Source organism: Oncorhynchus mykiss, chromosome 2, assembly GCF_013265735.2.
Source record: "Oncorhynchus mykiss isolate Arlee chromosome 2, USDA_OmykA_1.1, whole genome shotgun sequence".
NCBI classification, from domain to species: Eukaryota; Metazoa; Chordata; class Actinopteri; order Salmoniformes; family Salmonidae; genus Oncorhynchus; species Oncorhynchus mykiss.
In genome coordinates this window covers 32489452-32506128 of record NC_048566.1, presented here as the reverse complement: position 1 = coordinate 32506128, position 16677 = coordinate 32489452, and the positions used below count along the sequence as shown (strand labels likewise).

General features: G+C 40.4%; 2 protein-coding genes across 2 annotated transcripts; both read left to right on the top strand.

Annotated features, from left to right (window-relative positions):
* The first annotated feature begins 271 nt into the window (after nt 1-271).
* Nucleotides 272-7326, top strand: ctsk (cathepsin K). Its single transcript, XM_036945823.1, has 8 exons — nt 272-426; nt 1255-1381; nt 2177-2299; nt 3232-3384; nt 4211-4429; nt 6123-6288; nt 6434-6542; nt 6714-7326. Exons 2-8 carry the CDS (start codon nt 1256-1258, stop codon nt 6811-6813), a joined length of 996 nt encoding a protein of 331 aa, XP_036801718.1. The 5' UTR covers nt 272-426; nt 1255; the 3' UTR covers nt 6814-7326.
* Nucleotides 7327-8134: 808 nt separating this feature from the next.
* On the top strand, nt 8135-16525 carry LOC110487241 (cathepsin S). The gene is made up of 8 exons (XM_021559165.2): nt 8135-8266; nt 9043-9167; nt 9428-9550; nt 10205-10357; nt 11648-11872; nt 12036-12201; nt 12415-12517; nt 16043-16525. Exons 2-8 carry the CDS (start codon nt 9045-9047, stop codon nt 16140-16142), a joined length of 993 nt encoding a protein of 330 aa, XP_021414840.2. The 5' UTR covers nt 8135-8266; nt 9043-9044; the 3' UTR covers nt 16143-16525.
* Nucleotides 16526-16677: the final 152 nt, after the last annotated feature.

The following is a 16677-nucleotide window of genomic DNA, read 5'->3' as shown; positions in this document are numbered from 1 at the left end:
GTTTGATATATATTCACAATCATTCACTTTCTTTATTTTCTGAATCTTCTAAATAAACAGTTAGAGGCTACTGCTTGCCTACATCTTTTAATTCAAATAATCGTTATACACTTGTTATACACCTATGCGACTGAGATAAATGTGCACAGCGAATAAAGGCCTATTGCAATGTTAAAAATTGACTTAAAAGTTAGAGACGCCCCTGCAATTTGACACCTGACATCATCTGGTTGGCTCCTTTAGGTGAGCGAATCCAGATGTAATTCCCCTTTGCGGAAACTTTTTCCCCTCCTAAATTTAGAACTCCCTTTGCACTTCCTCAAACTGCAGACTATATAACTGCTCACACAGTGACCTACTTCATCGTAGGGAAACAACTGGTCAAAGGAATTCATCCGACATCTTCTCTTCAAGTCTACGACCAAGGTAGAATTTGTCAACTCCACGTTTTTTCAATTTCTTAAATCCGCAAACTTTTGATGTTGCCTTTATGTCTACATTATTTTTTCAAGCAGGCATTTTGTAGAATTATGTTCCTTAGAACTTTCAGTTTCACTTGGGATTTTGTTTCCATAAAACAATTACCACATCGAATTAGTTGTTAAAAATAACATTGATAATCACTGCATTTCGACAAATAGTAGACTTTGTTTGTTTTATAGTTAAAACATTGCAGAGCAGTGATGTGATTATAAGTGTACTATATTCTGTTGCAACAAAGAATGCACGTTGGTCATGGTGTAGCCAAACATTTATCATATAAATGAAACAGTTCTAAAGTTAACTATGAAACCTTTATAGCCTGTATAGCCTACATTAATTTATAGCACCATGAAACAATGGGAATATTAAACATGAAGTAAACCCTAAGTTGCAAGCATTATTACTGTGCAGCAAAGGTCTATACAGTAGCATGAAGTTCCCTATGAATGATCTGAGGAATTTCCCATAGAACATAGAGATACTGTCTTTTGTTATGACACCTCATAATAATGAGGCAGAGCGAAAAAAATATGAACTGAAGCCCAATTCACTTCACCTCTCTTATGGATGTTATGTTGTCAGTATGAAAGTCAACAACCATTTCTGTATTTGTACTGTAATTAGTGCCCTTCCTTGGGTTTGTCTAGACTCTTAGGTGCTGCCACAATATTGAAATGTAGAAATATAATGCATAATGCAATTATCTAATTGTATTTATCAATGTAATATGTATACATCAATGACTAAAGTAGCCCTTTTGTCTTTTCTCAGAATGCTGCTGTGTGGTTGTGTACTGCTGTTCTTGGGCTCAGTCCTAGCCCATCCCCTGAACGAGATGTCACTGGAAGCACAGTGGGACTCCTGGAAGACCACCCACCTGAGAGAGTACAACGGCCTGGTGAGTGTCCGTCTTTCTGGCTGCCTGGCTACCTACTCCTCACATTTATGCAGTGGTTTTTGTTTAAATTCTGCCCGTTCCTCTAAAGGTTGGTAATTACAGAACGATTACCTCAGCCTTGGATAACAAATACTCATGATGTTTCTTATTTGCTTTGACGGTGGAAGTGCTTTTGAATATCAAAGCAATTCATCATCATGACATTATAATATAGTGTGTCACTTATACGTATGAGAACACTGTTGTCTTTAAGTCAATAGTTTACAAACTATTGTGGAAAGCTTCTGTATGTGTTGTTCTCCCTTTAAATGTTTTGTTATTATACCTTGCAAGCAAGAAAAGCAGGAAACATGAGAACTAAATCCTCCGTTCAGAATGTCAACTTCCTTGTTTTTACAGTAAAGAGTTATCAACCAAGCTGTTAGGAACACAAGTATTTCAGTGCTATAAGCTAACTTGACCTTACAAGACAATGTTTGGGCCTCACTGCTTCAGGATGTGTGTCCCCCACAATTTACGGTCAGCACATTCCTCAGCAGAAAACACAAGACAGCACTTTTTCCCCTACTACATCCAGCTTTGAAGCATCATTCCTCACACACTGTAATGAGTGATCGAAGGCTCTGTAAAGAGTTGACAATAAATATTTTCCTAACTACCTTTCACCTCCACCATTTTGTGTCTCTACGAACCAGTTCAGTTGCACTGTGGAGACTGTGAGCACAGGGACCAAAGAACACACAAATGGCCAGCTGTATGATTGACAGTTGTGTTTTGTTGATGTTTTCATGGTAGGGGGAGGAGGCGATCCGTAGAACCATCTGGGAGAAGAACATGCGTCTGATCGAAGCCCACAATGAGGAGGCCGCTCTGGGCATTCACTCGTACGAGCTGGGCATGAACCACCTGGGAGACATGGTGAGTTAGTGAGCCACATCCTCTATGGGTGATTTTTGTTGTTGTTGCGTACATGGAGAAAAAGTACAAAAAATGGGAGGGTCTAAGAAAGGGTCTATGTAACTCTGTGTGAAAGCACGGTGAATGATATGTCAGAGGGAAACTATTTTGTGTTTGTTGTCCTCAGTTATCCTTTCTAACCATTGTCTCCCTACTGTCCAAGGCTTATCATTTTGGGTATGTGTTTCAAATAGGGGAATGTCCCTCAAGTTGTAGTTATGGTTTTATTTCACAAACAAGATCAAGCACAGAATAGACTAGTGGCTTTTAGCTGATGCAGAGCACAGCCATCTGTGTTTTTACTCACTCAATGGCTTACTGATTCAAATGGAGGTTGTTAGGTTAGTGAACATTAAATCTAGCCGTGACATGCATGTCAGGTTGGGTCATGAGTGATGACTGTGTTAGTGTGAGACTTGAAATCCCTGAACGGGCTGTAGATTAAAATGGTAGGGAAAAACAACCTGTTATATAGCAGCTTGACTTTTACTGAGTGGCTTCTATGACACTCATTAATGCTTTGTCCATTTCTTATCCATCGGAGTACACAGAGATCAGTTCATCTGAATGTCAGTTTCACTTCAATGTTGAGATGTTCTGTAAATAAAACAAGGATGTATAGTACTTCAAGTTTCACAGAGACTAGCAGTAACCTAACATGTTTTAGCACTCGTACTCGTATCAGGGCATGATGGGTTTAAAATTATGTAAATTGTGTCCGTTTTTATTTCATTTTTTATTTCATGATCTCCAATGGGATTAATAAGCCATTGCTTTTTTAATATGATAACTGCTGGACTATAAACATGGAACCACTTGTCCCTACTCATAGTGGGTAAATGGTTCATAGTCTATTGCTGTGCATTCATCCTCATCCGCATCCCTCTCCTCAGACGTCAGAGGAGATAGTTGAGAAGCTGACTGGCCTCCAGGTGCCCATGAACAGGGACCGTAGCAACACCTGGATCCCTGACAACAATGTGGTGAAGCTCCCCAGGTCCATCGACTACCGCAAGAAGGGCATGGTGACCCCAGTCAAGAACCAGGTTAGAGGATGCAAACAACAACGAGCTGTCACTCAAGTCCACTGTTTCCCCTAGATGTATTTCTTATTTCCTAGATTTATTGCACCAAAATGTTCAAACAAGCTTAATTGAGGCCAAAATAATGGTTTTAGGTAGAGAGCAACAGTCTAGGCGGGGTGCCATCTGAAAATGTTTAGGGGAAACACTGGGTTACAAAGAACTGATTTCATATTCCTCCTTGCTTTCAGTCAGTTTAGTCAGGCCTCTTTGTTTTCTTGAGGTAGCAAATGATCACAGTTACAGTACAGTCACATAACCTGTCTAGGACAATAAAAACCCATGGTTTGTCTAATTGACTTAGACAAGTAAAGAATGTTTGATTATGAAAGGTAATTACTCATTATGATCTAATTGGACACTAAGGCATTATTTATTATTCATGTCAACATGGTATTTAGTTAAGTGGTACATTAAGTACCCAGGCTGAAATATGGAGTACATCTTTGCTACCAGGGAACACTAGGAGATTAGCCCTAGATTTATACCATTAATGAACAGTAGGTCACTTTACATGAGCACTAATAGTCTGTGGTATCAACAAAGAGCTGTCAGGTTCAGGAGGGATGTGATAGTGAGGTGTGAGTGCAGTATGTCTACCCTCTAGTGGTGAATTTGATAACTACAGACGTTCTGAGGGCAGACGAAAAAAACATTATTTGCTGAAACCCTCTGAAAGCTTTTTTTCAATCAGGGCCTTTGACTCTCTGTCAAAGTGCACCACCTGATGGACAAATTGGAGAAGGCCGCTCTGACCCTAATGTAAATGTTTATGTCCTCTCTTTCTCAGCTCTCCTGTGGCTCCTGCTGGGCCTTCAGCTCTGCAGGGGCCCTGGAGGGCCAGCTGGCAAAGACCACAGGCAAACTGATAGACCTCAGCCCACAGAACCTGGTGGACTGTGTCACTGAGAACAATGGCTGTGGTGGAGGCTACATGACCAACGCCTTCGAATACGTTGAGGAAAACGGAGGCATCGACACAGAGGAGGCTTACCCTTACCTTGGCCAGGTAGGGGCATGGTTTGGCTGAGATTGAAACAGAATGTGACTGTCGTTTTAGTTTGTTCAACTGTTTTAGTTTGTTGAAATGACATTTTCTGTCAGTGTTTTCTTACAACACGCCAGGTAAGTTGGAATGTGCTGGATGACAGCTGCAGTTTCTGATTGAGCTATCACATCAAATGCTCTTCAACCAAAACAAGATAATAATCACATGCTGTTCACCAAAAAGTCCTAAAATGTATTTCTGTGGCCAATTCCGGGAAGTGGTGACATCCATGGTCTTATGTATTCTCCAATGGCCTAACTACAAACAACACAAGCACTTTGCTCACTTCCATATTGTTTAGTACTTTGCTTGTATGTAAAAAACATACCACACTGGCAACTCTTTCTTTACCACTTCTGTAGTTGTCCACATTTTCCTAGGATATACAGAACACACCACTACCAAGGTGCTATGAAAGTTATTAGTAATTTGCTAGAAATGTACAGTAGCAACATAGTACCAAGACCAGCTATAGTGGAAAGTCAGTAGGCCTGATCACCAACAACGACGAGACAGCCTACAGGGAGGATATAGGCACTCTGACGGCGTGGTGCCAGGTAAACAACCTCTCCCTCAACGTTAGCAAAACAAAGGAGCTGATTGTGGACTTCAGGAGGAACCAGGCTGGACACGCCCCCATCCCCATCAACGGGGCTGCCGTGGAGACGGTCTGCTGTGGAGACGGCCGTCTCAGAGAAGCTGAAATGGTCTAACCACACGGACACCGTAGTGAAGAAGGCAGCGACTCTTCAACCTCAGGATGCTGAAGAAATTTGGCATGTCCCCGAGGGCCCTCACAGTGTTCTACAGAAGCACCGTCGAGAGTGTACTGTCGGGTTGCATCACAGCCTGGTACGGCAAATACGTGCAGCCGAACGCACCATTGGGTGCACACTGCCTGCCCTACAGGACATCTAGAACACCAGGTGTCACAGGAAAGCCAAGAAGATCATTGGGGATCCCAGCCATCCAATCCATGCCCTGTTTTCCCCTCTTCAATCACTCAGACGCGAGCAATACAGGAGCATCATGGCAAAAACTGAAAGACTGGCCTATAGTTTCTACCCTCAGTCCATCAGGCTGCTGAACAGCCACCACTAGTCAACTATCTGCTCCCCCCTGCTACGCCCCCTATGGACATCCCCCCGCTACTCCCCGCAAATTGACACCCCCCCCCCACATCTTCAACTCTCACTTATCTTACCTGCTACTCTCCCTATGGACATTCTTTCTCCTGATGTTCCCCCACTCCCCAATGGATTTTACTCTGCCCCCACCCCAACATTCATCACTGTTGCAGTTGTTAATATGTTTATTATTACTTTTTAGTTTTGATTCCACTCAATGATCATGCTGCTGCTCCCCCTATGGTCATTCTACCCCACCCCCCCAACAGTCTTTACTCTGCCTCCACCCCAATGACCATGTATTTATTCACCACTGCCACAGTTGTTATTATGTATATAGTGCTATTTCTATTGTTTTTATTACCATTTTCATTATTTTATTTCACTTAGTCCTGCATGTTGGAGCTTGAAGCCTAAGATGTTCACTGTACCCTGCAATCACACCTGCAATCCTGTACATGTGACTATTAAACAATCAGAATCTGAATCATAAATAAACCAATCCATGTGTACCACTCTGTCTACAGGATGAGCAGTGTGTCTACAACGCGTCTGGCATGGGTGCTCAGTGTCGCGGGTTCAAGGAGATCCCTGAGGGAGACGAGTGGGCACTGACCAAGGCTGTAGTCAAAGTGGGGCCTGTGGCTGTGGGCATTGATGCCACCCTCTCCACCTTCCAATTCTACCAGAGAGGTGAGTGACATTCTGCCTCCAAGTACCATAGATAGAAGAATCAACCACTTGTAGTGGTCTAACACACAACACATGCCAGTAGACTCCTAAAGCACTTCTCTTAAAGCTTATTGAAGCTCATTCCTTTACACTGTCATTTACTCAGGCGTGTACTACGACCCCAACTGCAACAAGGATGACATCAACCACGCCGTGCTTGCAGTGGGCTATGGACAAACTGCCAAGGGTGTGAAATTCTGGATCGTCAAGAACAGGTGGGTCACAATGCACTTGGTTTATTCAATGGCATCAGGTAACACGTTGACTTGAAATGTATCTTTTCAAAACCACGATTCATCCTCTTTATCCTCTCTCTCTCTCTCTCTCTCTCTCTCTCTCTCTCTCTCTCTCTCTCTCTCTCTCTTGCTCTCCCCCCTCTCTAACAGCTGGAGCGAGAGCTGGGGCAAACAGGGCTACATCATGATGGCACGTAACCGCGGGAATGCATGTGGCATTGCCAACCTGGCCAGTTACCCCATCATGTGAACACCAAGCGGCGGAGTGCACCATGGAGGCAGGGAAGCCAAACCACATAGCAATGACTACACACGATACAGAAAATAACACTATGTTTCTGGAATAGCACATTCATATAGTCTGGAAGTTTGGGTATCCCAGAGTTTTTTTTGCAACCTACTCAAGTCTTACTGTTATATCTTCAAACTGCCAGACTTCAATTGTAGTCTGATCTACAGTGGAACAACTATGATTGTGATGAGGAATCTGTGTAGTGCACAGCACTTTGCATAGGTTGTATTCAGTGTGTCAGGTCAGGTAACATTGCTGTGCAATGGGAGTTTTGTCTCACTTTCCTGTCAATGCAAAAAGGTATTAAACTTAGTAAATGTAAGTGTGTGTCGATCAAGATTGCTCCTGGTGGGTTTTTCTTTGAATGATGTTGACTTTTATTTTATTGTTCAGCACTTTTACACCAAAATCTGATGATTGAATTGTAACATTGCTTTCTATGAAATGGAATAAAAGTTGATTAATTTGAAATGTGAGTGTATGTGCCTGTACATTTCCCCATTGAAGGGAAGAGATGTGAAAAAAAGACCAACAGAAAAAGGAAGATTAAGGTTCCTGAGGTTTTTCAGCGATGTTAAGTATCTCAAATCAACAATCATTCAGTGTACCTTATTGCAGTGCTGTATGTATACATACACAACAATATGAACGAGGTATACATGTATTTGTGTTGACTGTTAAATCTGATGATGATGAATGCAGTACTGATAAGAAGCCTTCTTGAGGTCATGAGATAGAGAGACAATGAGAGAATAAACAGGTGAAAATGTCACATAACAGTTTCATACCAGTAACACCTCTTCCTGCCTCAGACTCACCCCCTCAAACAACAGACTTCCTGTGATCTGGTCTTAAAAAACAAATGAAAGCTCTTGTATAGTTAATGTAGTGTTGATTGAATGTAATGTTTATACATACACTGATGGCAATGTTTAAAACAGAGATTGGCAGGTAGCCTACTGTTAAGAGCAATGGGCCGGTAACCAAAAGGTTGCTGGTTTGAATACCTATGCCAACTAGGTGAAACATTTGTAGATGTGCCCCCAAGCAAGTCACTTAACCCTAGTTGTTTATATATTTGAACAGATATTTAAGAACAGTGGGCTGGCTAATAGTCAGTATGATATCTGGCTATATATTTTTATATTTTCCCCCTAGAAGTCATAGAAGTCATACACATTATCATTAAGGGGTCTATAATATTGTTTTTTTTTAAATGCAATGAGAAATAGTATTTTAGCATGGTCAACATAGACATTTATAGATGACACATTAGAAACGGTCAATGAGGAAGTTCTACCACATGACTTGCACAAATAAATATCAAGCAGGAAAACAGATCCCACTGAAATCAATTGACGCGCCTTGCTCTCCTCTGAAGTCATCATCAGGTGCAACCGAGTTTTACAAGGTAAAACGTTTCTCCGTTTTCAGTCGAGGCAGATAAGACTATTTCATGTTCATAATGTAGTTAGCTAGACTCGTTTTAATTAGGAATTTGGTTTTATCTTGCCCTTATTTAAAAACATTTTCATAAAGCATTCGCTTTACTTTCGTTTTTAATTTGTCAGTGTAACATTATTTGCTTATAACCATTCATGCATGTATGTTTTCTTCCTTTTGTGAAATTGTCAAATTCCTCTTTTCATTACAACCTTTTTTTGTAACTTGGACAACATCAACATTAATGAGTTGCACAGTTTCATAAACCAGATGATTTCTACTGATAGCCTAGTGGCAAACCTACTGAGATACTTATTTAACTAAATAATAAGCCTACCCAACGACACAATATTCTTATTTATGAAATTAGATCATTTGACCCGTTTTGGGTCTTTCTTTTACGTAGTAGAGATGGGTTAACAGATAGCCTAATCTTGAGCACTGAAGCTTCCTATTGAATAGGCCATAAACATTTTTCTATATGCAACGTTTTTGTAGAATCTGAGTGATGGAGTTATTTATTTGATCAGCGTTTAAAGACTCTTGATCAACAGTTTGCTAGCGGAACGGTTTCAATAACCGTTGATGGTTGGTCTTGTGACATGCAGAGTCATTGTGTATAGGCTACAGTAGTTGACGTAATTGAGCCGCACACACACTATTAATTCCTTATTTGGATACACAATGAAATACTACAATATAATTGCCTCATGGTTGTATAACACTTGTCTATCTTCTGTGCAGGCATGATGTTGTGGAGCCTGCTGCTCGCTGTGCTATGTGGCACAGCAGTTGCCCTGTTTGACCCAATGCTGGAACAGCACTGGCAGATGTGGAAGAAGACACATAACAAGAACTACCAGACTGAGGTGAGATGAACCAGCATCACTGTAAGATGTTTTGGCTAGGATAAGGCCAAGCTGCTACTATAGTGGCATTTAGACAGGTTCTGTTTGCTGTATAGGTTGAAAGTACCACCACCTTTCCCACATACATTTCTTACATATAACTAGCTATCACTGAATGCATTGTGATTCAACCTGTGTGGTTTACATATTTGAAAGTGTACTGTTTTACAAGTCATAGACTGAGATTTTTCTACCCCTGTGTGTGTGTGGATACCGTGTAGGTTGAGGAGCTGGGCCGAAGGGAGGTCTGGGAGAGGAATCTTCAGCTGATCAGCCTCCACAACCTCGAGGCATCCATGGACATGCACACCTATGACCTGGGCATGAATCACATGGGGGACATGGTGAGGGCCTCAGATCACTGAAAATGCCAAGGAACAATTTGGAACTCTGATATCTGAAGTTGTTAGTAAACTTAGCACCTACCTTGGCCTGATTCCATACAATTTTGATAGTGCTTGTATGGATAGTGCTTCCAAAAAAAAGTCTGCAGAATATTTGATGCTTTCAGTAGGTAATGCAGTCAGCCTGGTTTACATGAAAGAAGAGTCAAACATTTAGATTTTGACCTACATGACTATTTATTTTGTTGAGTTCCTTTGTCGTTGTTTTCCGGCGTTTGATTTTCTTGGCTAATAGCTGTTGAAATATTGCTTAAACTGCTTTCCTGAAGACAAGGCATTCCTTCCTAATCTTAGTGATTAATGAGCATGACTGCAAATATACTTCCTTATTCCTCTAGTATGTATAACAAGTGGATGTACCCTTTCATGAGTACGCATCTGATTTGTTTTCTGTAAATACACAAGTAAAAGTATCATCCCATTGCACTACAGTATGTGCCTTTAAATGTATTTGTTATCCTGTTTCAACGTGTATCTTCCTCCAGTTGATGTAGCCTTGGGTTCATGGGATGGCTTTATTATACTGATTAAAGTAAGTGCTCTTTAAATGCTCAGTCTGGTTGACGTGTTGCCTCTCTTGTCAACCATTTTCAGACCCAGGAGGAGATTTCCCAGTCTTTTGCCTCATTGCGTGTTCCTACTGACCTCAAGAGGGAGCCCTCTGCATTTGTAGGATCCTCCGGTGCCCCCATACCTGATACCATTGACTGGAGAGAGAAGGGCTATGTCACTGGAGTCAAAATGCAGGTAATGATAAACAGCTATCAGTGCAGTTTGTGCCTGCTCCTTTATATACTGACATGTATGTGTAACTGATAGATGCACACACACACACACACACACACTACATGTTAATGTTTGTAAATTGTAATGTCTTTGGCTATAATGTATTTTTCGCTATGTGTCGGGCCCCAGTAAGACTAGCTGTCGCCAATGGCGTCGGCTGTCATAGAAATATTGTTTCAATAATATCTCTCAGATACCGGAACTTGTGAATTCAAATAGACATTATTACAAAGTAACAAGCTGAGCTGGCCCATGGAGCAACTGCCTTCCCCAGTCTCAGCACATTCCTTTATACATTTTCAAGTTTACATATATCTTATAGTTCTTCCCCTTTATGTTAATAATCAGCTCATTTTGGCTTCATGCCACTTTGGTTTCCCACTCTAAATTCCTTCCTGCGGGCGGGCTTGATTATATTGGTGGTACAATTGTGACTGTTTGGTTAAAAAATTATTTCAACCCCCACCAAGCTGCAGTCATAAGTACATTCATTATATTGATTATGACCCTTCTTATCCAGGCATACATCTGGATTACAATATGTGTGTCTATTTCTTTGGTATATTGACTTTTCTCATGCTATATAGGTGTAATTCTAGGTTTCTTTAAGCTTTTAATGATTCTGTTTTGCTATATTATTATTTCACAAAACCACCCATACGGCTAATGGGGATAAATAATAAATAAATAAAATACATTGTGTACATTGTACTGTTGTATGTCTATCATACATTATATGTATTATCTTTTTTAACTATTGGTAAATATCCTTGGGATGAATTAAAGTTGCTGTTACAGTAGAATAACTGATATCAGGATGTTAAAACACAGCGCTGTCTCTTTTCAGGTCATACTTCCTCTGTTTGTTTACTGTAAGGCCTCTTCCTTGTTCTCAGTCATTTCATTATTTCATTTTGTGAGGAAGTCGTCGGCTTAAGTGCTAGGGTGTGCAAGTTTAAAACAACTGAGTGACAAGCACTGCATGTGACACAAACATTTCCGTTACACTTTATTGTGCCAGTAAAATGTTTCTGCATTACATAGTAATACCGCTGAGCACTATTTGAAACCTACTTGTGAATTATATTGCACTTTTTTCCCCCTTTTTGTGTTATTGAATGTTTCAGAAACCATTGCCACCACATTATTTATTGTAGATGTAATAGTAATGAAACAGTACAGTAAAAAAAAGGTCAACTTTATCCAGGTATTAGATGTGGATTGCTTCCCTAACAATTGTCTTGTCCATAGGGCTCCTGTGGCTCCTGCTGGGCATTCAGCTCTGTCGGGGCCCTGGAGGGCCAGCTGATGAAGACCACAGGTAAACTGATAGATCTCAGCCCCCAGAACCTGTTGGACTGCTCCACCAAATACGGCAATCAGGGCTGCCACGGTGGCTTCATGACCAAGGCCTTCCAGTATGTCATCGACAACCAGGGCATTGCCTCTGACCAATCCTACCCTTACAAGGGAGTGGTGAGTATAAACTACTATTAACAGTATTAATAGTGTGTAGCTGGGGTCAGCTGCCCTTGGTAAGTAGCTGCAGTAACTAGCTGGTTGTAGCTTATTTCCCACGCCACATTAGCCTTGTGCACAGTAGTATCTGACCCCTTTGTTGTCTTGTCTCCCCTGTTAGCAACAACAGTGTAGCTACAACCCTGCTCAGGGTGCTGCAAACTGTTCCAGATACAGCTTTCTGCCTGAGGGGGATGAGGGGGTTCTGAAAGAAGCACTGGCCATCATCGGACCTATCTCTGTCGGCGTTGATTCCACCCGACCTAATTTTGCCTTCTACCGCAGCGGTACGGAAAAACTTAATTTCAACTTCTTGGGTCATGTTTTTACATTTTAAGGACAGTATGGTCTTGACATTGGTCATGTATATCTCAATCTGAAACCATGTGGATTTTATTGTGTGTCCACTTTATGGTCAACTGTTTGGCTTTGACTTGTGGAGAAATGCATATATATATTGAGGGTAGACTTGTCATGGTCCAACCCATGTATAATTGTAGGAGTTTACAATGATCCAACTTGCACAAAGAAGACAAACCATGCTGTCCTTGCTGTGGGGTACGGTACCCTGGGCGGGCGGGATTACTGGCTGGTGAAGAACAGGTAAGGGGATTTAGAACTTCACTCAGAGTTTCCATCTTCAAAGCTCCATCTGCTCTTCTGTTGTTCTGTATCTAGATATTTAGTCAAACAGGGCTACTGTTCAGAGCTGAGATGAAAAGATCCTCCAAGTGGACTTGTATTCAACTAGATTCCCCTTTTCAAACCTCCATCTGCTCCTTTGTTTTATTCTGACAAACAGGACCATGGTGAAGGGTAAAAATGGAAGTCAAAAGAGAAAGTGAAACTCAAATTGGGCTTTAGACAAATGAACCTTGGTAGTTTGGGATTTAATGCTATTGTTTATTGTGGGGTTATTCAGCTGGGGGTCTGCGGCCCCTTAGGGGTACTGCAGGGGGTCTGCCAAAATAATAATAATTGTAATATCATTTTTTTCCCCCAACGTTTTTGTGAATATCTCTAGCAACAACAGAATAAACAACATACCTACTGTAGAAAACAGGAGCATATCTTCTTTCTACACTAAAAACATCTATAAAAACAACATGCTAAAATTTCAAAGATTTTACTGCGTTACAGTTCATATAAGGAAATCAATCAATTTAAATAAATTCATTAGGCACTTATCTATGAATGTCACATGACTGGGAATACAGATAGGCATATGTTGATCACAGATACCTTAAAAAAAAGGTATGGGCGTGGATCAGAAAACCAGTCAGTATCTGGTGTGACCACCGTTTGTCTTATATTTTTGTTCGGTATAATAATGTAAATTTGATCTCTTAACTCCTAATATTGAGCAAATTACACTGATTGGAGCCAATTACACTCACTGGAGTATCTAACATAGGCTTTGAAAAAGCGTCAGCGAATAGGCTACCAGTGCGACACGTGCCGCTGGCTGCTGGTTAGCTGACTAAACTCAACTCCACGGTGAAGGAGGTTTCTGATAAACTCCACCAACGGAGTTGAGCAGAGACCAGGCTTTGTGGAATTTAAGCTCTGACTACATTGATTTGCCCAGGGTCAATACTTTAAAAAATGTAAATTATGAAACGTTTACCTTGTACCTACCAATGTTTGTCCTCTGTAGTTGCATGTCTTTCTTTGTTTGATGAAATCCATATTTTTTAAATAAATGTTATCAAATACAACCACTGACTGTTTGCTCGAAGATGGTAACTCAGCGTGACTGTGCATGTGCCAATTGAATCTCAGATGAAGTAGACCTAGGTCTCCAAATGCTCATGTCCAATCAAAACACACAATCTTGGAAATTCAATTAGCACATTTGGCACGACTTGCCGTCTTCGAGAAACAGAAACGAGCAAACAGTCTGTGGTTGTATTTGATTAACATTCATTGAAAAAGAAAGTCACACCACTACAGAGGACAAACATAGGTACAAGGTAAGCGTTTCAGAATTTACTTATTTTTAAGTATTGACCTTGAGCGAATCAATGTAGTCGGAGCTGAATTTCACAAAGCCTGGTCTCTGCTCAACTCCGTTGGTGGAGTTTATCAGAAACTTCCTTCACGATGGAGTTGAGTTTAGTCAGCTAGCTGCTGGTAAACTTTCTTGATTTGGACATACATGGCTGGCTAACCTTTGTTTAACAGCTAAATAGCTGCTCTTAGCGGAAATGTGTTTAGAGTTACCTTTCTAGCTAATTGGCAGTGTTGGGTAGGTTACTTTCTAAATGTAATCCATAACAGTTATTAGTTACCTGTGCAAAATTGTAATCAGTAACCAGTAGCATAACTTTTGGATTACCCAAACTGAGTAATGTAATCTGATTACATTCAGTTACTTTTAGATTACTTTCCTCTTAAAAGACTAAAATGTATGTTACCAATTGAACCACATCTATTGCAGGATAAATCAATGTTAAAGTTTACATAGCTGGCCATATATGGATGTTACATTTTACTCTATGGGTTGGTTATGTAGGCTTCTTCTAACCCATCACTTTCTGCTACATATAATAATACAATTAAACTATATATTTACGTTAAAAACCAAAGTCTATCAGAATTCCAGTCATTACAAAAAATGTTATACCCCTTGATCTTCAAGAACAGGACTTGGAAATATGTAAGTATAGATTAGCCTAATTGTTTTACCTGAGCATAACCCCAAAACTAAGGACTAATTAGCCAGCCTTACTCTGTTGTTTATGATTTTGTTGTCATGGAGGACTGATTAGGCTCATTGATTTGAGTTGAAAAATAAATGCTGCGCTCATGGAATGGCATGCTGTGAGCACTACTGAAAAGTGCTATTTACATGTGAAAAATTAATGCCATATGCTGTATTTGCTATAGGCCTATTGTTTAACTCTTTGTTGGTGACACTTTGATATCTTGATAGTATGCAGCTGTTTAATGGGCAAATCCACAGATGAAACAATAACAAAACAGATTTATAAATCCACAAATGGATGTAGCAACTACAGATTGCCCCTTTAAGTCTATCAAAAGTGTGCGAGTTGGAACGTGTCCATTAGGCCTATGGATTTAATTTTATTATCAGCATGAATGAGATTGAGCAATACAAGCCCCACTTTTATTCCTTAGGCTTGGATATGCACTGTGCAGCTGTTGCAAGAGCGCATTTTTCACTGGCTGTCCACTGGTTTCAAAAACAATGATTGATAGGCAGTTTAAACTTCTTGAATTCAACCATTATTGGGTTCAAATACACATTTAGATTTGTGAACAGCCATCCACAACAACCACAATCCGCAAGGCGCAAATAGCTGAATGAGAGAGGAGCAGTGTGGTTCATGTCAATGCGCTATGTAGATAACAATAATAAATGATATCCGTATCGCCGTAGACTACACCACTGCTATCATCCTTACCTCCAAGCGTTTATTCAAGTTGGATAATCTTTGGATGCCGACAGCAGTCGTACCATAGGAAGACATAGCTTGGACTGTGGCCTAAAAAAAAATATTCCTGCTCTTTTCCCGCGATCCATCAACCCCATTTGGTGAGTCATCATAAGGGTCTCTGACTTGTGGTCAGACTCGCTCAGGTGGAACAAATTTAAATTTGCGCCTTTCTTCAATGCTGATTTGAATGTCATTGAGAAAACAGAGAAGTGTCAAATATTTTTTTCCGCAAACCTCCTTTCCGAATTTAAAAGTAATCCTCGAAGTAATCATCTAGTTTTTCAAAAGTGTCTGTAATCTGATTACAATATTTTAGCCAGTAATTTAACGGATTACAGTTACCGTTTTCTTGGTAATCCCTTACATGTAATCCGTTACTCTCGAACCCTGCTAATAGGCTATGTTAGAGTTTACATTTCCTCTTACAATTATAATGTGGGGATGTCAAAATAATGAAAAATGATCTATTACATCTATTCCATTATGATTCACCTGATGATAAAACAAGACAGGTGATTTATTTTATTGCTAATGTAGGATGGGGGTCCCTGGGTCGCAGGTTTGCCTGGCAGGGGGTCCCTGGGCAAGAAAACCTTGAAGATCTCAGGTTTATTGAGTATTGATGTTCATTGGAAAAATGTTTCAATCTTCCTCACCCTCTGTCTAGCTGGGGTTTATCGTGGGGAGACCAGGGATATATACGGATGTCACGCAACAAGGACAACCAGTGTGGCATCGCCTTGTACGGCTGCTACCCTGTCATGTAACTCATGCTAATCAACGTGGCCTAACTGGAAAAACGGAGCCCTTTTATTAATTGAATATAATTCATTTTTACTAGCTCCATTGTTTTAGTCTTGTTTTACCATTTCACTTTCTGTCACTTTCTGTCTATATAGACAGTACTTCTTTAAAATAGTTTTTAGATGTCATGTATAAGGCAATTGTGATTATCTACATTATCACTGTATCTAGCGTCCTGTCCAGCGGGTGTACTAGTACATCAAGTTGCCTCACACTACAGAAACAGGAGCTAGGCTCTTGCTCGTATGAGCCGTTTTAGCTCGCACATGCCAAGGCTCGTGCAAAGCTACTTACTTGCTTAAATTAAAGTATATTTTGTCATTGAATAAATATAACTTTTAAAGAACTGATTTGAATTGAATTCATATTTCTACCTCCAAACTGTAGTGACTGTAAATTGCAATGCGTGTTTATTTCCATTTCCTCCGTCACAGTCAAAATGACAAGTATGTAGACCTACATCATGTGTGTTGCCATGTAGTGTGAATGAAGTCAGCA